At 43.8% G+C, this 20045-nt stretch overlaps 2 protein-coding genes across 4 annotated transcripts; both read right to left on the bottom strand.

The window, feature by feature from the left end:
- Positions 1-141: 141 nt before the first annotated feature.
- On the bottom strand, positions 142-15789 carry hip1ra (huntingtin interacting protein 1 related a). Of its 2 annotated transcripts, none has more exons than XM_086053870.1 (33): positions 14919-15789; positions 14721-14784; positions 13154-13296; positions 12891-12947; positions 12732-12812; positions 12001-12077; positions 11860-11921; positions 11177-11317; positions 10590-10647; positions 10403-10478; positions 10145-10273; positions 9857-9976; positions 9278-9461; positions 9107-9195; positions 8638-8754; positions 8468-8569; positions 7601-7783; positions 7393-7503; positions 7060-7254; positions 6623-6770; positions 4997-5083; positions 4578-4685; positions 4294-4430; positions 3466-3576; positions 3144-3202; positions 3029-3059; positions 2889-2951; positions 2505-2605; positions 2327-2432; positions 2121-2244; positions 1993-2054; positions 611-1216; positions 142-531 (listed from the first exon to the last, which is right to left on the bottom strand). In XM_086053870.1, the coding sequence occupies exons 1-33, from the start codon at positions 14997-14999 to the stop codon at positions 490-492; spliced, it is 3855 nt and encodes a 1284-aa protein (XP_085909996.1). In that variant the 5' UTR covers positions 15000-15789; the 3' UTR covers positions 142-489. The 2 variants fall into 2 exon arrangements, with proteins under 2 accessions (XP_085909996.1, XP_085909997.1); XM_086053871.1 differs by having other exon boundaries at positions 13154-13305; positions 14651-14784; positions 14919-15012.
- An 18-nt stretch (positions 15790-15807) lies between these two features.
- On the bottom strand, positions 15808-20041 carry ccdc62 (coiled-coil domain containing 62). 2 transcript variants are annotated; one of them, XM_086053872.1, is made up of 13 exons: positions 19729-20041; positions 19589-19629; positions 19457-19516; positions 19131-19323; positions 18225-18391; positions 18044-18145; positions 17804-17975; positions 17544-17645; positions 17100-17188; positions 16619-16707; positions 16434-16542; positions 16037-16189; positions 15808-15960 (listed from the first exon to the last, which is right to left on the bottom strand). In XM_086053872.1, exons 1-13 carry the CDS (start codon positions 19766-19768, stop codon positions 15886-15888), a joined length of 1392 nt encoding a protein of 463 aa, XP_085909998.1. In that variant the 5' UTR covers positions 19769-20041; the 3' UTR covers positions 15808-15885. The 2 variants fall into 2 exon arrangements, 1 of the variants encoding a protein (XP_085909998.1); XR_015089874.1 differs by lacking the exon at positions 15808-15960 and having other exon boundaries at positions 16077-16189; positions 16322-16542.
- Between the last annotated feature and the right edge of the window lie 4 nt (positions 20042-20045).

Raw genomic sequence — 20045 nt, 5'->3', positions numbered from 1 at the left:
TTGTATATTTTTAATCAAAGTTAAAAAATTTTATTATATTATAGTATATTAACATATAATCGTTGTTTTTGCTTGTGACAATAAGCACACAAGTATCAAACACTACGCGAAGCAGAAAATTCTAAAAAAGGATTTAACTGATTGGCTTTATCAAAAATTTAATCAAGCTGCAGAATTCCAGCAAAACACAGACAAGAGTAGGACAGAAAATGTGCAGGAATATGATATACATCATTAGTCATAGACAAAGTCAATAGTTCATAATGAAAAAAAATGTCTATCCATCCATCCATCCATCCATCCATCCATCCATCATCTAGGTCAAAGTTAGCGTGTTAGCTCTAAGTGCAGTTTCAACACCCAAACACTAGATGGCGAAAGAGTTTCCATGCTTCTTTTGATCAATTTCGAATAAAAACATATTGGTGCACATAAATGAGATTAAAATGTTACATCTTCATGATCCGTGAGTCCCACCTCGGTCCAGCCTCAAGACTCCCCGGTCCCGCTTCCCGTTTCCCCGCGTCTGAACTGCAATGTAAATTAAAAACGTGCAAACATCCTTTTGTTTTAAAAGCACACATACTGTACCAAAATGTTTGTCTCTTACCGCATTCTTAAACAGGTTTCCGGATTTGGAGAAGATGCTCGGTTTCCTCAGGTTGAGTTTTCCGGATTCCGTGCTCTTGGAGTCGGTGCTCTGGGACTGTGATGAGCGCTGGGAGAGGCTCTGGGACTGTGATGAGCGCTGGGAGAGGCTAGGTGTCACGGAAGAAGCTTGCGAGCTGGAGTAGGACTGAGTTTGTAGGTAATTCTGGCTGGGGATTGGGTTGTAAACTTGGGAAGACGCGTAAGGCTGAGATGACATGTAAGGTTGCGATGGTGTATAAGCCTGAGATGGTGAGTAAGACTGAGACGGCACGTAGGGCTGAGATGGCGTGTAGGACTGAGGCAGCGAGAAGGACTGCGATGCGGCAGGTGCGAAGGGGTTCGTGGACGCAAAGGCGGGAGCAGCGGTAGGCTCGGGTGGTGGCGGTGGCGGGAAGGAGGTGCCATCCAATAAAGTGGGAGGCGGCGGAGGTGGGAAGCTCTCGTCGCCGTCCAGTATGTCACCGCCGCTATCCTGCGGGGTGCCCAAGTCGTAGTGGCGCTTCCTCAGCTCACCCAGGCGGATGCGCTCTTGATCCAGCTGACTTTCCAGCTGCAGCACCCGCACCTGGGAACCAAACCGGCAGAGTTCATTTCAGCCACACCCATAATGATGCCAAAGAAGAAAGCGTAGGAGTTCATATAAAGTATAGAAGTTGAAATGTAACTTTTGAAAGGACGAACATACAGTGATGAATTCCCCATATGACATTCCTTTTAAAAATCATTTCAAACCACAACAAACAGAAGACCGTCATAGCAGCCCTGAATGTTTAAAATCCCAGTTCAGACACTTACTGACATTGCAGAAGGAAGCGAGTGGTATTGCTTGAATGTTCATCTTTTGGAATGCAGGCGTAAAATTGAATTCCAAACAAATTGATCCGCCGATCAGAGAAATACAAAATGCCAGCGTGGCCCGTTTTCAACGTCATGGAAAAATGCCTGTAAGTGTCTTTGGAAAGATCAAGAACTTACTTAACTTATCATCTCACAATAAACATCAATAACTATGCCCAAAGATGTTATTATAACCAACAGCCATCGCTTTCTGTAAGCGTAAAAAGCAGGATCACACAGGCCTTAACATTTCAATCTTTACCAAAAACTACGCTGATCTTGGAATAGGTACTTTCCGTTTTCATTCTTCTTCTTTCCAATTTAGATAAAACAATGCGTCACCATCAACGGGCCGACAGTGAAATTACACCCAAATAGACAGGCATAACTAAATTAAGTTATACAACACCACCAAAAAAAGATGACTTGAAATACGGAATAAACAAGGAACACGAACCCAGAACCTATGATGGAGGGGTGTTTACTGAAGAGTGACTAGCTCACCTGAGCCTCCATTTCCTCTTTTTTCAACTTGATGAGTGACATTCCGGAGAAGTCCATCATTCCTGCGAGGAAATGAAAGCTCAATCACACTTGTAACAATCACGTATTCACGTAACACGGCTTCTCACCTTGCTCCGAGATCTGCTGCTGTCCATGCTTAGTCGAGGTGACCACCACGGCGGCCATGTCGTTCACGTGGCGCGAGGCCTGCTGCAATGTGGACAGCTTCCTGTTGCCGCGCTCCGCCTTCACCTGAGTGAGAATTGACGTGTTAGCGACCCGTTAGCGAGTTAGCGCTTGTGGAAGTTTAAAAGCTAGAGGCCGCGGAGGGCACCTTGGAGGCGGCAACCAGCTGGGCGGTGCTGGCGGCAATCTCGTGGGAGCACGCGATAAGCTCTTCGTACGTCCCGTTATCGCCCACAACGCGGTCAGCAGACTCTCTGGAGGTAAAGACGGGTAATTAATATTTAATTCAGAAATCATGCTAGCTAATTTGAAGTCGAGAGGCTCACAGCAGCTGCGTGGCGCCCCAGCCCACTGCTTTGGAGGCCGAAATCAGACCCTCTGTCCAGCGGGAGTTTTTGGCATAGAATTCCGTGACAGAAGCTGCTCCCTGCAGGAAAACAACAAAGCCAGGATATTTATTTCATGTACAGTTGATCCCTCTATTCGCAGGGGATAGTGACCGGGCCCGACCGCGAGTAGTGAAACCCTGTGAATAATTGACCCCCATTAGAATTGCATTAAAAAAAAAAAAATTAAAATTCACCCACCCAAAATTGTAAAATAAGAGCAGATATACTGCCAAAATTTAAGTTAAATATTACATATTAAATCAATCAATGATTCAAATAAACATAAATATGAAAAGGTTTGGTAGCATGCATTCAACTCACCCTCCCTCCTTCTACAATGTCCTTCTGGAGATCTGTGGAGGCCGTCACCAGCATGTGAACAGCCTGCAGGCACAGAACAACACATTTACTCCATATATTGACATTTTTTAAAATGAGATAAGCACCGAAGCAATGACTACCTTCATGAGGTCGGAGCAGGAGCCCAGGATGCTGTGACGGGACACAAAGGTTACAATTAAGGTGAAATACCCAAAAACAATCATAAAACAGTGATGATCGATGTAGTGATCTCACCTCTGGTTGACTTCTAGCTTTAGACCACTTGTGTCCTTTCTGGCCTGGGACAAAATCTCCTACAAACACACACAAACATGAAATTCGTTAGGCGTGTCTATAATGAGCAGACCCACAAAAAAGTCTAAAAAATACATACCTGACAAGACACAGGAAGTCTACTATGGTTCAAAGAGGCCATTTTGGCTCGGTAGCCCCCTCCAGAATTTAACATAGAATTCAGCCCCCATAGCTAGTTTAAATTAGCTACATCAAATTTGGTAGGCCTGTCTATCACAACAGGACTCATAAAAAGTCTCAAGAAAAATGGCCAAAAACTTACGTCCATACGCAGAACAGCTTCCTCGATGGCGGTGGAGGTGGCGAGCATTTCCTTGTCCACCATGTTTCCCAACTCCTCCTTGAGGACATCCTGCCCTTTGGGACGCAGCTCCTATCGACAGCAATAAGACTTGTACCGTATTTTCCGGACTATAAGCCGCAACATTTTTCTTAGGTTATGAACCATGCGGCATATATATTCTGTGGATTTTTCTCCCACCTCTAGGGGTGCTCTAACCAGATTTACAATATAATAAGATACCATTGCCATTAACAGGATGTGACTGCAGGTGGAGGATCGTAAGCACTAGGCTATGCATTGGGTGGTATACGGAAATAGAGAAATAAAAGCTGGACGTTAACTGACAAACTGGAGTGGCAGCGGGCAGTGAAATGAAGATAAGTACTGCTTATTTTTTTTCTCTTGGTACTTTTCCGTTTTAATCAGCTAAGTTGCTGCCATGTTAAAAGGCACTGTTAGGAAAGAATATGTCCAGGTACATACATGTACATTTACAGTTCAAAATTGTTCTGTAAATGCAGTCAATATCTAATTTTTTAACATTGATAGGTGAGGCTTATATATCGTTTTTTTCCCCTCGTTTTTTAAAATAGAGAGGATGCGGCTTATATAAAGGTACGGCTTATAGTCCAGAAAATATGGTAATTTATCTACTGTATTTGGACAGTGTCTCCAGTCATATCCATCGTATTTTTTTTCCATGGAAAAAGTGGAATTGTGGGAAAACTAGGGAATGTAAGACAAGAGTTGCCCAAATGTCCTGAATGAGCTGAATACTTTGACGCTGGAATGATTTGAATCCCCCACCTGCCCCAGGGCGAGGATGCGCTGTATGGCATAGCGTATTGCGGTGGAGTCGGCTCTCTGCAAGCTGGCCTGCAGTTTTAAGTCCTTCAAGAACTGAAGGCAGTTATTAGCACAGTCCCGACAGCTGTCAGTCAAACCTGCACCACACACAAACATTTTTTCATTCAGAAATCCGGCAAAATAGCCCAATCAATAGTAGTAGTAATAGTAGAAGAATAAAGTGCATTTGTTTTTTGACACAGAACCAAGCCAAAGCGGCATATCATGTTCAAGTGGGGACTTACGGTCGGCCTGGTCGGTGGGGGCCGAGTGCGACGTGGCGCTGCCATTCACAATGGTGTCGGCAGCCAAGTGGGAGAACTGAGTGACCGCCCGAAGCAAGGCGCTGGCGTCTGGGAACAATGACATCGTTGTTAGCGACAAAAACACACAAAATTGGTGACCAGTAACAATTGAAAAGGAACTGAAAATCCAACCACAACAACAGAAATAATCTACCAACAAAGCCAAATGCAAGCCAACACAACAACAACAACAAAACAATCATCATTCCAATTAAAAACACAAATCAACAAACCAATGAAATAAGACAATTAATTAACCAAAAACAACCCCCAAAAAAATCAACAGCGGGAAAAAAAAAAAAAACACAACCAACCAACCATCCTGCTCACAGCACACGCACACACACAAACAAACTAACCATTCCTGTTTGCCAGATAGATCACATGGCTCTGCTGCATTTTGTCCACCGACACCAAAGTGGTCTCAGCGCGATTCACCAAATAATCTGCCAGACAGAAGTACCAGAAAAAAGACGCATGATCGATTCATGAATTTACCTTTTTTTTATTTTTACAAACTCCTGTTGACCATGTTCTCCTTTTAAAGTGGGAGTCAACTCCAAAATTTTCTTGACAAGAATATGTTCCACAGAGCCCCACTAGTCTAAACACGGCATTGTGCTTACACTTGCATTTGTGGAATATGAGTTAAACACCAAAATCCACCTGTTTTTGTACATCAGCTCAGCTTCAGAAAACAGGTGAGCCGTGATTGGACGTTACTTGAGCCCTGAGCAACTGTGATGTCATTTTCAGTCGACAGAAAGTGACAAAATGGCCGCCCCCCCGAGTTGGCTAAAAACAAGTTGATTTTGCTGCTTAACCCATTAAGCCTGGGAGCGCATAACCGAGTTTCTACCACTAGAGCCGGGAGCGCTGTTGCGTCTTTCTACCTTTCAAAACGGGAGAGCGGATACGTCACCGTCCTTTTTTAATCCAATTCTCCGTCTCTCAGCCAACTTAATGCATCAGAATATACATGTGACGGTGTCGCGAGACCGCGGAGGATGTCCTGGAATTTTTTTCGAGCCGTAGGTAGGCTAATGGTGGACGCCGTCGATCGCCGGGAGCTCTGATTAAAGTAAGTAACGGCAGTGCTATATAGACGACGCGCGCGACCAGTGGAACCAGTCGAACGTGATATGATATGGTTTGTAGACAATTACGATATTGACGTCTTTGTAACAGAATAGAGGACGGTAATTACCACTTAGTAGTGCTTCTCTTGCACTGACATGTTATTTTTAAATCTTCGATTGAAACAGTAAATAATAATAAATTCTGCCTGTGTGAAAGCCACATGTCTAAGCTCTTTAATTCTTTTGGAATTATGTTTATTGTCTGCTACGGGGGCTGAGATATTAATAATTTTGTATGTGTTGAATTTCTGGGAGAACTTCAGGTTTTCAAGGGTAATTCCAAAGGCGACCTTAGGTTTTGGGGAGCTGTTGAGACAGGCGCTTTAATCCTTAATGGGTTAACTCATATTCCACAAACGCAATATTAATCAGAATGCCATGTTTAGACTGGTGACTTCCCCTTTAACTGAGAGATTTTTTTTTTCCTTGTATTTTCAGAAAAAAATGAAGACTAAAAAAAATACATATAAGGTAAACTCAATTTTTCAAAATGTATTTGTTACTTGAGAATTTCACACTTTTTTCTGTTTTAAAGATTTCGAAAGTAACAGAATTTTGGCATATACGGTATCTCATATGTGTAAGTGCAGATCATCATGAAGGCATGGAAGATGATTCCAGTGGCAACCTGTGCATCTCTGGTGAACTTAATGCACAAGATGTTTAAGGTATGACCATAGGAAATATTGACTCTTTGGGCACAGTACAGTTTCATTTTGGGGTGTACACACTTTTGTTGCCAGTAATTTAGACATTACTGGCTATGCAAGTCGTGCACTGTCTGCTTTCAACTGTCGCAAATTGTCAATTCTTCAGTTTCTTTTTATATACAGTACATGCACGTACCAGGTGAGCAGATACAGCGCACGTGGATGGGGTCATCCAGTTTGGCCACGGCGTCCAGGATGATGCCCTCCGCCTCCACCACGGCGCATTGCAGCAGGCAAAACTGCTCCTCCTGTAGCTTGTGAGCCAGCTCACCTTCACGATTGGCCTGCTTACACACGCGCAAAGTCAGTGATCTGGAGGCATGAAGGAAGCGCGAAGGCTCATGTATGTGCAGTGGCGAATGGCACGGAGTGGATCAAGTCACTTGTGCAAGTCTCAAGTATTAACGTTCAAATCTCAAGCAAGACCCAAGTTACCATGGGGAAAAAAAAAAAAATCGAGTCGAGTCAAGTGATTACTTCACTTCATCATTATGGGTCATCATTATCGTGTCATCAATGTAGCAAAATAATGAAACGATGACGTCTATGTGACTGGCAAACGGCGATTCGCACCTGCTGCTGCAGCTTGGCGTGCAGGGTTCCCAGTTCCATGTTGCTGCGCTGGCGTTCCTGCTCCAGAGAGCTCTGCTGTAGCTGCGCCTGCTGCCGGAGAGAACCCAGCTCGGCCTCCTGATCCCGCATCGAGCGCAGCAGCGTCTCCCTCTCCGCCTGCAGGCCCGCCAACGTGCTGCTCAGCTGCGAGCCGCTCTAGAAGGACCGAACGAGTTCGTCAAAGTGGTTTCGTGGCGAAATAAGGAACATTTCTTCAAAGTGATTTGATTATGAATGTGGGCTAGGACAATGCAACTAGTCTGAGTAGGAAAAAAAAAACGCATCCATACGTACCAGCTCTTTGCTCTGCAAGCTGCTGTTAACACGCGCCAGCTCGGCTCGGGTGGTGTCCAGCTCACGGCGCAGCCTGTCAATCTCTACTTTCTGCTGGGCATTGATGTTCAGCTGTGGCGTAGACAACAGCGTCGACGTCAAGTGTCGCCTCCCTTTTCCCACCTTCTCCTTACTTTTCCCACTATGCGATAGTACTTCTTCTTCTCACCTGCTGCTGTAGCTGCGCCCTGAGTGCCTCCAGCTCGCGGCTCAAGCGATCCCTCTCCAGGTCGGCGGTGCTCTGGTGCTGCCTCAGTGACGACAGGTCGACATCGCGCTGCTGGGCCGAGCGCAGCAGGGCGTCGCGCTCCGCCTGCAGAGCGGCCAGGCTGCTGCTGGCCTGGGAGCCTTCCTAGAGGACAGGGGACACTCCATAATGCTAACCAAGGGGGCTACGTGCTCCTGGGTTGGGGTTCTTATATTTTTGTTGTCTAAAATCACAAAGTAGCCAGATATATGTACGCTGTGCATAAAGCTATAGGGTCCTCACAGTATTTATTTGCTAATTTTATGCTACTAGCATGAAGCATATGTGGCGATGGCTAAGCAAACAAGACTAGAAACCTTTTTTTTTTTTTTTTCAAATTTTCCAAGTAAACACAGAAAATGCCTCTGGATAAGGCTATGAAGGCATCTGCATTCATTGGGCTATTTTATGCTACTTAGATACTATCTGTAGTGGTGGCTAAGATAATGATATATAACGATTGTATTTATTGTTGGTTACACGTCCAAAACCCAACAGCAACCCAGATAAATTTGGGCTCTAGATAGTCAGAATAAACGTCAACAGGAACACTTTGTCGGTTCCAAGGAAAACCAATAAGATAAAGTTCTGCTATAAATTAGGGTCACTAGCCGCGGCGCCAACAAGCTTAGCAAGCTAATCCACCAACGCTAGCCATGTATTGTTATCTGGTTCCATCTGAAATGTCCATTCCAAAGTAAGCGACAAACATTTATTAGGGGTAATATTGTGCTACACTGTTAGCGTTGTTAACCAAAATGCTAAGGTTATGCTAAGCTAACATCTTACCATCTCCTTGCTCTCCAGGGTACTGCGAAGGAGTGCTAACTCTGCTCTTTGCTCCAGGAGTTCTTTATTTAGGCGGTCCGCCTCATTCTGCTGCTGGTGCATCTGACGGAGAGATCCATCACGCAAACGTTAACGGTCTGCGTTAGAGGTGTTAGCCTGTAAGATCTCACCAAGTTGGTCTTCTCCCGACGCAGGTTCTCCAGCTCGCTCTCCAGCTTCTGTTTTGTCCTCCACATGTCCTCCTGGTCTTGTTTTGTGTGAGCCAGCTGCTTGGTAGTATCTGCGTTCTGCACACCCAAAACAGAACATAAAGGAATTATTCTAATGCGCCTTTCACACAGAACCCGGAAAGGCGAGATATTGCCACAACTGTGTGACACAGCGTATGACAATCAGAAATCAGATGACTGAAGACATTAACAACTGGTGTTACAGATTGTTCATGTACAATTTCTCCTATAATTTCTCCTAACAACCTAGGCTAAATTTTGCTCCTCCCCAACATAAAAAGCTTGTCTCTCTGTCAAATGCATCACATCAACATCATTCCTTGACACCAATCTGTATTACTTTGCTATTTAGACAGCACATTCTTAAATTCAAGAATAGTGAACTGCGAATGTGCGGGTGTTACCGTACCTTCTTCATGAGGTCAGCGTGACTGGTGACAAGTTCGGCGTGTTTCTCTTTGAGTTGAGTGAATCGAAGTTCGGCTGCCTGTGCACGACCTGTTGGGTGAAGGAAAGTTAGCCATGACTGAACAGGATTAAAAAAAAACAAAAAAACACACGTTTGTTGCGCCTCGCTTACCGTCGGCTTCCTTGAATCCAATCTGAGCGCCGACGTTGGCCACGTTGGCACAGCGGAGTGCCTCCACCTCCATGCGCAGATGCTCATTTTCCACCTGCGCCATCTGCTTGTGGGTGCGCTGCTCCTCCACCTCTGCTTCAAGGTGGTTAACTTGAGCCCGTAGCTCCGTCACACACCGCTGAGCCTGCCCATACACACACGCATACTTCAGCCAGCTAATTTTTACAGTTATTTACCTTTTTTCCAAAGACTATAGACAAGACTATACACACACACACACACATATACATATACATATATTTATGTATTTATCTGTCAAAAGTTGTATTCTCAGAGATGGTATTTTGTGGATGGACCGACAGAATGTCCATCTCTGACAATACAATACAACTTTATTTATGGAGCACATTTCACAACAGCTGCAGTATTTACTTTTTAAATTTTTTAATGTATATATCCAAAATGATATTCAATTTTCAATACTAAAATGTCGTGGTGTACCTCAAGGTTACCATTTAGGGCCACACTATTTTTTGTTGTTTCAAAGAAATCAACTTTTTTTTTTGGACTGCAGCATACCTCAGATTTGATGAGTTGAAGTTCTGGTTTTAGGACGTCCAGTTCTCTCTTTAGGCTCTCATTCTCATTGTGCTCCCTTTGGTCTGCATCAGGCATGCCCATCTGACTTAGCAGGTAATACTACCAGGAGCCAAACATTGACATACAGTATATAGCATGTTAGCACAGGTTAGCCATTGGTGGTAGTACAAATACTTTGCTATTGTCCTTTGTCAATTTTTCATCTGTACTTTAGGTATTTTGTTTTCTGTTGACTTTACTCCCTACATTTGAAAACAGACAACAGACCTGCTGCGAATCCCGTGAGTCAAGTTGTGGCTCGGTCTCAACATCATCAAAGCGTTCCTCATTTTGAATCACCACCACTGGCCTCTTGTACTCAGCCAAGGCGGCTGCACGCAGAAAGTTTGGAGGTGCCTTTGCGGAGTGATGAAGAAGAGAAAAAACAAGCAAGAAAATCAACATAAATAATCACCTTTTCTCCAAAACAAAACATCACACTGAAGATAGGGCAAATATTGCTCAAAGAATAGCAAAGTTACGCACATCTGGGAGTTCTGGGATCTGGATGATGGATTTGAAGAACTCGATCTCTCTGGCTTTGTTGAAGAATTGCTTGAGGCTGACAAAAAAGACATTAGCTATAGCCATCATTGGTAAATAGCAACTTTAGGGTTAGGGTCATCTAACATAAACCGTGCCATGTGTATGTTTGCGGACCAGTAGATTGTACCTGTTGAATAGCTCCCGGAATCTCTCTCTGTGGCCGAGAAGTACATCCGCCGCAATTCCTACAAGGCAGGAGAGATTAGACTAGTGGCCAAGTAGCCGAGCATGCGATGCAAAATTGTTGTTTTTTTTAATTCCACCCCAGAAGTAGTTTGATATTGTAACCAGAGCTGGGCATTCAAATAAAAATATGCGGTCCGTTTATCGCCTTCCGCCTACAGCCGGAGTAACCTTCCGCCGTCCATCTATCCGCCATTTTGTCCGCCCGGACCAAATAGTAATCGCATATAGGCCGGTTCGCATATCATTTTAAACAGGCTTCCGTTAGCGTTTCGACTCCAAACTTCGACTAACTACCGCTAGCATGGGCGTCCGTCATAGGCGGATAGACGGACGGGTCCGTCACATAGGCGGAATGCCGAGCTCTGATTGTAACATTCTTTAACATTGTCTATCATGAAAAGACCAACAAGAAAGCCTAAGAAGTCATGCCTGAAAACAGACAGGAAATGTACTATTTTAGTTAGAAGTGGCCATTTTGGCTCAGTAGCGCCCTCCAAAATTTAAAAAAGAATTCAGCCCGTCACTCACTGCTGTGAAGTTTGAAGAGGAGGCGGACGCAGAAGTGGTAGAGGAAGCTGCAGTCGGGGATGAGCGGGATCAGAGGCATGAGGCGGCATTGTCCCGCCGGAGTGTTTGGTTTGGCCCCGTTGGTCTCCACCTGACGGAGAACTGACAAGACCGGACCAATCAAATTCTAAAATCCCAGCCTATGTGCGTGTATTCAAGCACAATGAACCCCCGCTATATTGCAGATTTTTTAAGCAAGTCTATTTTTTTGCCCGCCCTCAATCTAGTTACGTTGTGCCACAACATGCCAGGCAGCACTGAGGTCTACTGAAAGAGATGTGGTGAGAATAACTGCAAGTCGAAGAGGTAGTGAAGGTCCGCTACTAAACTGCAATAATCGGCATTCCCACAGAGCAGAGGGACTATCTTGCTTGTGAATTGTCGTTTGTATGTGTTGCTGCTCTGTGTGCGTTACAGTAGCAGTTGATTAAAGGTTTCTAATTACCATAAGATCTATGCTAACTTCCATTAGCCAGTCTATGGTGTTTATTATTATATTATGGCATTAAGGTAGTGGACTTTCTGTAGATGTTTTTTTTATTTTCACAATCTATGTCACTAATTTTTGACAATTGTGGGTGGGTCTGGAATGTATCCCCCTCTATATAAGGGGGGTTCACTGTATGTAATGTACATAAGCAAACCAGTATCGGCCATCTTGAGCCCAGCGTCCAAGTATTCCAACAGCTCCTGAGTCATGTCCAGCCTGCAGTCATTCCAAACACTCATCATAACTCAGCAACAAGAACAACAATAACAAAACACACATTTGCGACAGCGCTTACACTCTGTTCATGTCGCTCCCGGATTCTCGCTCCAAAGTCTCATCGGAAGCCTCCAGGTTGCCGGGAATAGCTTTGTGCTTTCAATTGGAATGGAATTGATCAATTGAACAAAAATAAATGAATGAGTTACATTGATTGAACAAAGCTGAAATCATAACTACTGTATATAAATAACACATGTATACAATTTATAAGTGTAAATTAATACAATTAAGTTAGTTAAAGTAACTGAATACATTTGTTACAAATGTACAGTGACAAAGTACATTAAATCAATTTGTAACATTAATACGTAAATCATTTTAAAAAGTTTAAATCGTAATTGAATAAATAAAATAAATTACTTACTATTAAATTAAAATAATTACAAGTAATAGAATGAATTCATGAAATATTAAAATCAAATTTATGGAAATGATTAGTAAATTAATATAAAATGTCTTATATTTACACATTTTAACAAAGTTGAACTCATAAATAGTACATTAATAAAATTAATAAATGGAAATCAATACAATTAAAGTGAAACTAACTAAATACCTCTTAATTTTAAGTTTTAAAAGTTACATTAGATAGGCAAATCAATAAAATGGTTATTACACTTAAAAAGGTTAATGAAATGAGTTACATTTATTAAAAAATAAAAAAAGAATCAAATCCAAATTGAATAAAATGTTTAGTAAGTAAATTACATGAGTTAGTAAATTCCAGTTTCGCAAACATCCATTTACCTGGGCGTGAAATTCCATTTTGAGGCAGAGGAATTTGGCCGACAAGGCAACGATGTGGCCGTAGCGATCGTGCAGGTTGCCCTGCGAGAGAAACAACACGCTGATATACAGTAATACGAAACATAAGATATTAATAATCATCACACAACGTCCACTCACCCACAGGGCGCCCATGTCTTTCACATTGCGACAGTATCTGTGTGAGTCTCTTACAGCCTAGCGAAAGTAAATGTGATGACATCATTGATTAAAAGCTTTTTCGTTCATATGGAGAGCCAATAACTCATCCTAAACCAATTATTCCTCCCTAGTTTAGCTTTGGGCCAATGAACAGATCTGATATGATTACGATTCTGGGCCCTTAGGAAGATTTCTCGCATGAACCCCCCATATTTGAGAGGCCCCGGTGGTCATGCCCTTACATTGCGATGTCCGTCCCTCAGCACTTTGTGCAGCAGGTAGCAGAACTTCCAGCTGATGATGGCGTTGCTGGACAGCGGCAGGTTGAGGATGTATGACCACATGGTGGCCGCTCCGCCCTCCTTGTGACTGCCCAGAAGGATGTCTTCAATTGCTGTCAAGGGGAAATAAAAACGCCACAAATCCGCAATTTTCTGGAAAAATCAAGAATGCAAAGTCATAGTCACGCCAAATGTTGGCAAATCTAAAGGGTGAGTGGTAGTGGCGGTGGTTCTGATACTAGAACTGGTTCTGGTAAGAGAATGTTTGGTACCCCAACATTAAGGTGTTGGTGACATAACTGGTTGGAAAACTGGACTTTTTACTGCATCTGTTACTGGTACTGGACTGGTAGTTGAACAGGTACTACATCTGTTTCTGGCACTGGATCTGGCACTACAACTGCTTCCAGGTTCAGGTACTGGACCTGTTAAAGGTAGTGGTTCCGGTACTATAAGTGGTTCTGGTGCTGTAACTGGTTCCGGCACTGTAACTGGTCTGGTCCTGGACCTGCTACAGTTAATCATTTGGTACTTTAACTGATCCTGTTACTGGTAGTGGTGTTATACCTAGCTCCGGCACTGGACAATTTACCAGTAGTGGTTCTGGTACTAAAACTGGTTCTAGTACTGGACCTGTTACTGATACAATATCTGTTTCTGGTACTGGACCTGTTGCTGATACTGGTTCCGGTGCTAGTACTACAACTGGTACTGTTGTCACCAAATAAATGTAACATCTGCTGATTTCCATGGAAAAGTAATGATCAGCAAATGTCGATCAATGCCTTTCATTGCCGATCACAACAACAGATCACAGCTAGTACGCTGCAGGCTGCAGCCAATTACATACCAGCCTGGGTAGTGTAGCGTCCACGCCCCCTTTCCTTAACACTGCACGTTACAGATCAAACCAGTAACTGAATCGTAATATATGTTTGTGAATTTTCTGCACTGTCAATTTGAAATAAGTCCTATTCTTGTACAATCAAGGGATAGAAATTTGGATAGAATGTTTTTTTTTTTTTTAATCTGATTCATCAATTACTCGAAAATATAATAAAACGGATTAATTGATTATGAAAATAGTAATTAGCGAGCAGCTCTAAAATTGAAAAAATGTGCACCTAAGCCATGTGATCGGAATGGGAATCGGCCGATCTCACTCAGCAGCATATAACACTGATTAGAACCCCCCCTAGTCAACATTGATGACAAAGGGGAATGGTCAACCATACTGGAGAACCAAAATACTACTTATCATTTGGAGTTCTTTCTGGTGCTGGCGCTGGTTCTGTTGCTTGAACTGGTTCGGATATGTTTGATGCTGGTTCTGGGACTAAAAATAGTTCTGCTACTTTTGATACTGTTCCTGGAGCTAGATTTTCACCACAAAATGGTAGCTGTGCTGGCAAAGGGTAAATGCGTGATGATGACAATTGACCCAGAAATGGCACTCACAATGTGGATTTAGATCCCGGTACAAGTACAAGTACTGGGTCCAGGTTCTGAGCCCGAATAAAAAGGATACTGCGCACATATTTAGATTTGGGTGGTGCTTCGGCCGAGGTCAGACACTTGCTGATGTATTGCAGCTGAAACACACAAAAATGACTTTGATACAGACAAATGGCACTTTATTAGGTGCACTACTGAATGACATTCAACACAAAAACACTCATTAGACTTGGCTCATTTGTAAATAAAATGCGTATTACAAAGTACATACCTGTTGTTTTCCAAACTGCTCCTTCTCCGCCGCCAGAGCCTTTTCAGTCTTGTTCTCGCTTTTGTTCTTGGTTTTGCTCATCTCGCCGCTCCTGTGAATCAAAATCTAATCCACTTGTCTCAGCTGTAAACAAGCACGTCCAATGACAACAAAAAATGAGTCCATTAAATATCTTTTAATCAAATCAAAGATGTGTAAAATCCAGGTGAAAAAGCTTTGAATCTACTCTTCCGTTAGCATCCCTTGAAACTGGAAAAAAAAGCCCGGCAAAGAGTGTCTCTTGAATGAAAAAAGAAAAAAGAAAAATCACTGAAAAATAAATAGATAAAAATCATAAAAACGTGTGTGTCATTGGCCAGACAGCAGGGAAATGAAGTGAAGGCAGTGAAACTGGTATGACGATACAAGGAAACTAGTGTGAACCCTGCAAGACTGGTTTCACGACACACACACACGAGCATTTACACATTCACTCACTCATACACAGTCGCACACTCACTCACTCACTGACAACATACATAATCACAAATTGACGCACAACCACTGACACTCTCGAGTTCACTCTCACGCGCTCACTCATACTAGCGCAAACTCACTCACTCACTTACACACACTAACACATGCAGTTACTCGCTCAGGCACGTACACACACTCTCTCACACATTCACTCACCCTCATGTAAGCACTCATACTTGCTCACTCACTCACTCACACATGCACGCATACTCACACACATGTACTCGCGCATTCACTTACTCGCGTACGCCCTCACTCGCGACGCATCTTTTCCACACGCACTCTCGCGTACACATACTCACACTGACATGCACAAAATATACCGTGAGAAAATCCCAGCAACACAAAACACAACAAAGGCCATAAATCCACGCCCCCCCTTTTCATGATCAGGAATTTGCAGTACAGTATATGTGGATGCTAATGTCATACATCCAATCTTTAGCCTGTGTCAGGAAGTCTTGCCCAGCCTGACTTCTAACTGCTGGGATGAACAACAGTTGTCTTTGGGTGGAGCTTCAGCACTCTGAAAGCAAAACAAGACAAATGTGAACACACCCAAACCACACTGAGTGACATTTTAACACCTGAAAAGGATTTACCTGGGCAGGGGGGGTGTTTATGTGGTAGCCGTTGTGATCTGTCTGGCAGGTCTGACAGTAGAAGGAGGTGTCCAGGGGCCTTGATGGGACCCCGGATTGTCTGGAGTCATCCAGGAGCTGTTGTAGCAGCGAGTCGGACAACACATCCCCGCTCTTAGGGGAAATAAAAATATTGTATGTTAGCAGATCTCATTTAGAGGAACTCAGATTGCTAGCTTGATATGTTAGCATGGCAATCAATAGCACAAAGCATTTGTTCAATTCTTAGCTGAAATGGTACTCAACTCCAGGTACATGATCCATATCTATCCACCTGAGCATTTTCTGTTTTTATCTTGGTGTTGCTTAGCATCGGAACTGTTAACATGTTAGCGTAATATCTCTCATGACATCATACACGTGTTAAGAGCGAGGCAAGGACGGCTGAGTGGGCTCTTCCTGGTGAAGAGAGGCAGTCGGATTGTGGCGACGTCTTCTCCCCAAGGGAAGTAGAGGAGAGGTCTCGGCTGTGACATAAAAACGAAGAGTTGACACATATACGGGATGTGTAAACGATGGACGTCTGATGGCGTCTGCAGCCACCTGCCATGATGGCTCTTCCTCGCCGCCTCTCGGGCGCTCTCCAGGTTTAAGTGCAAGAGCTGAAGGTCATTCCTCTGACTCTCGCACACCTGCAAAACACACACCAACCGGAAATAGACTATATCCTAACAGGAAGTGAGCGATTTTGACAGGAAATGGGTGACTTTGGAAAGGGAGTGATTCTAAAAAGAAGTGAATGATTCTGACAGGAAGTGAATTCTTCCATGAGTTCTGGTCAGACAAATGATTTTTGCCAGGAAATGAGGGACTGACATTACCGTGGAGGTGACATACTCATTTAGTGTCGCTGCGGCACATTACAAAGGACTAAATTAATTTTGGCTGTGACAGCGATCCGCAGGCGGGAATGCGCTGGAGGAATGTGGTTCAACGGGAAAGACGTTGCTCACAATCACCGTTGGTCCTCACTTCCTTGTGGTGAGGGTGACAGAATGTCAGAAGCAGAGGTCGGTTTGGGTACCTGTCGCAGGCAGTGCAGCTCCGACACGGCGCGGTCCTGTTTGGAGCGAGCCAGTTCCAGCAGCTCATCTTTCCAACTGTCGCCTTCCCCTGGGAAAAGAAAACAATCACGAGGTCAACGTGATGCAACATGGATGGCGCAGTCCCGATTCTTCTACACATGGAAGTGAATTATTGTGACAGGAAGTGATTAAGTGAATCTTGACAGGAAGCTAGTAGAGCTGGGCAATATGACATGAAAATATATGTTTTTTTCCCCCCTCATAAAAATCTGATTTCTGATTTATTTATTTTTTTATGTTTACTTGTCAAGATACTCAAGTGTTTGATTTTGACAAATAACTCTGACAGGAAATGTGTGCTTCTGAAGGATGAGAAGTGAAAGATTTCAGATGAATGAACTGAACTGAAATGAGTGATTGTGACAGGTGACAAGTGAATGTACCTGACAAGGCCAGATCCCGGCGAAGAAGCTGGACTTCCTGTTTGAGTCGGATGGTTTCCTCCCGCTGCGCGCTACCCTGCGCCACCTGCTGCTGCAGTTCCTCTACGAGAATTGTTCCTCTCATTTTTCTTTTTACTTCTGTACTTACAGCATATACATTTTAGAGTCTACACCGTTTTACTTTTACTCAAGTAAATGAGTTAAATCAGTACTTCTACTTTTACCAGTGTCATCCATTTCATTTTTATTTGGCTGCATACCGCGCAGGTGCGTGACATCACGCCGGGCCTCTTTCAGGCGCCGTCGGTTAGCCTCCTCCTCTCTCAGCAGCTCGGCCTCTCGGGAGCGGCTCTCGGCCAGCGACACCTCCATCTCTCGCAGACGCCCCGTCAAATGGACCGCATGACTGGAGGCCTCGCTTGCGTCTTTGTCCTGGAAAACAATGACAATTTTATCGATTAATTCCATAGGTGGCATCACAGACGCCCTCATTAGCATACCTTGAGGTTGAGCCTTGAACTCAGCTCCTCCTCTTTGATCTGCAGAGATCCAACCTGAGTGGACAGAATCATGACTTTGGAGTTGAGGCTCTGGTTCTTCTCCTGAAAACGACAGGAAACCATCGAAAACCTCTCACTAGTTTTATTCGACTTTTCTGGAGGTTGCACAGAGGATGGCTACCTCATAGTCTTGACATGTTTTCCTCATGTGCTGCTCTTTCTCCTGGAGATCCTCAAGCTGCTGCTGAGCAGCACGCAGCTTCTTCCGAAGCTCCTTATCCCGCGACTCCACCAGCCGGGCGCGTTCGGTCAGTGCTCGGATCACTTCGTCGCGCTTCTGCAGCGCCTCTGTAGGAATCCGCACAAACACAAGGGCCATTCACTCGATATCCTTGATATTACAGCTGAACAATTATTCAAATTCAAATCAACGTTGCAATGTAGTATAATGCAATTTTCAAATCAAAAAGTCTGCAATTAAAAAAAAAAATCACAACTATGCTTCATTTCAGTCGGTGGGTAGGTTTTATTTTTTATGTACATGTATATTTTCTGTATTTATTTAAAGAGCTTTGTCTATCCGTCTATAACTTCTGGGCAGTATTTGCAGCCGACCTACGTGGTCCCAATTCGTCCCTCGTTGGCGATAGCCGATCGGCGTCGAGAACATAATTTTCATTCATTTTCATTTGCCCCCAAATAAAGAAAATATCAAATAAAAACAACCGACACACACACACACACACACACATACACACACGCACAGCTTGGTGATCGGTGAAATAAAAACAAAACGTCATTGCATCTGTGGGACCGAAAGGTATGCAACACTGTTTTATTTATTATTTTTTCATTGTTTGGCTGCGTGTCAGGAGTGGGACATCTGCGTGTGACGTGGTACCGGTAAAGTCCATTCCTAATGCCGTTTGGCTGACTCAGGAAGACCGGGCGGGTCTGAAATATAGACGGGAACTCATAGACGGACTAAAGCATAGACGAAAGCGCCCATCTCTGTTTATTTACAATATATAGTGTCAAGCGCAGAGTACTTTTGCCACCACATACGGCATTGATGACAGCTTCTCACCTTCCAGTCGAGCGCACTTCTCCTCCGAAGCGAGCATCTGGCGGCGGTCGCCCTCACAGGCCCGAAGCTGCCTCTGGTGGGAGGCGGCCATGGCGTTGAGTTCGCGCTCACGGTCCTTCAGTTCCGTCATCAGCAGCTTCATCTCCTTCCTCTGCCTTTGGATGGTGGAGCTGGCCGCGTCATTTCCCCACATCTTGAAACAAAAACACAGAAGTATGTTTCACTCCAGGCAAAACTGGGACATCAATTTAAAATATATCGGTTGTGAATCATATGCTTTGGGGTAAGAAAAACTTCTTGTTGGCGCTATCCCGTAATGTTCTCACCTCGGCGTGTTGCGTCATGGGATTAAAAGGATGATCGGTCGGACCGTGGGGGGAAACATCCTGAAAACACAAGCACAACAAATGAGGGATCATGTTTTGTTTTTTAAAGTGAGTTTAGAGTCATTGTGTCACCTTTATTACTGGAGTGCTGTGCCACGCAGCTCCAGAAGAGTCTGAAACAAAGTCCAAGTCAATCAAGAAAGTATCGACATTGGTGTATGGGAGAAATCGAAAAAACGTTGGAATGTCAATATTTTATCCCAATTGCTTACCTGGTGGTAGTACAGGAGTCCAACCTCTGTTTTCTTCCATTACATGACCACTTAGACAAAAATATTGCACTTAATTGCAGTTGTTCTCCAAGTCAGCAGTCATTTCGGTACTCTGGTTTGACAGAGGAACATACAAACGATGTCAACAAGAGTCAATTTACACGCTTAAAATTAATTTTAAACTGCGCCATTGACGTTGCAAGACACTGTTGCATTTTTCCATCGCTATATGTACATACAAGTCCGAAAAGTGACGATACTGTAGTTTAAAAGTTAAGGAGAAAAAAAATAAAGCGCGGAGCAGGCGGAAATGTTGA

Source organism: Filicampus tigris, chromosome 15 (genome assembly GCF_054856515.1).
Source record: "Filicampus tigris isolate MCC_2025a chromosome 15, RoL_Ftig_1.0, whole genome shotgun sequence".
Classification (NCBI taxonomy): Eukaryota; Metazoa; Chordata; class Actinopteri; order Syngnathiformes; family Syngnathidae; genus Filicampus; species Filicampus tigris.
The sequence above is the reverse complement of the archived record's forward strand: the minus strand, read 5'-3'. Positions and strand labels throughout refer to the sequence as shown.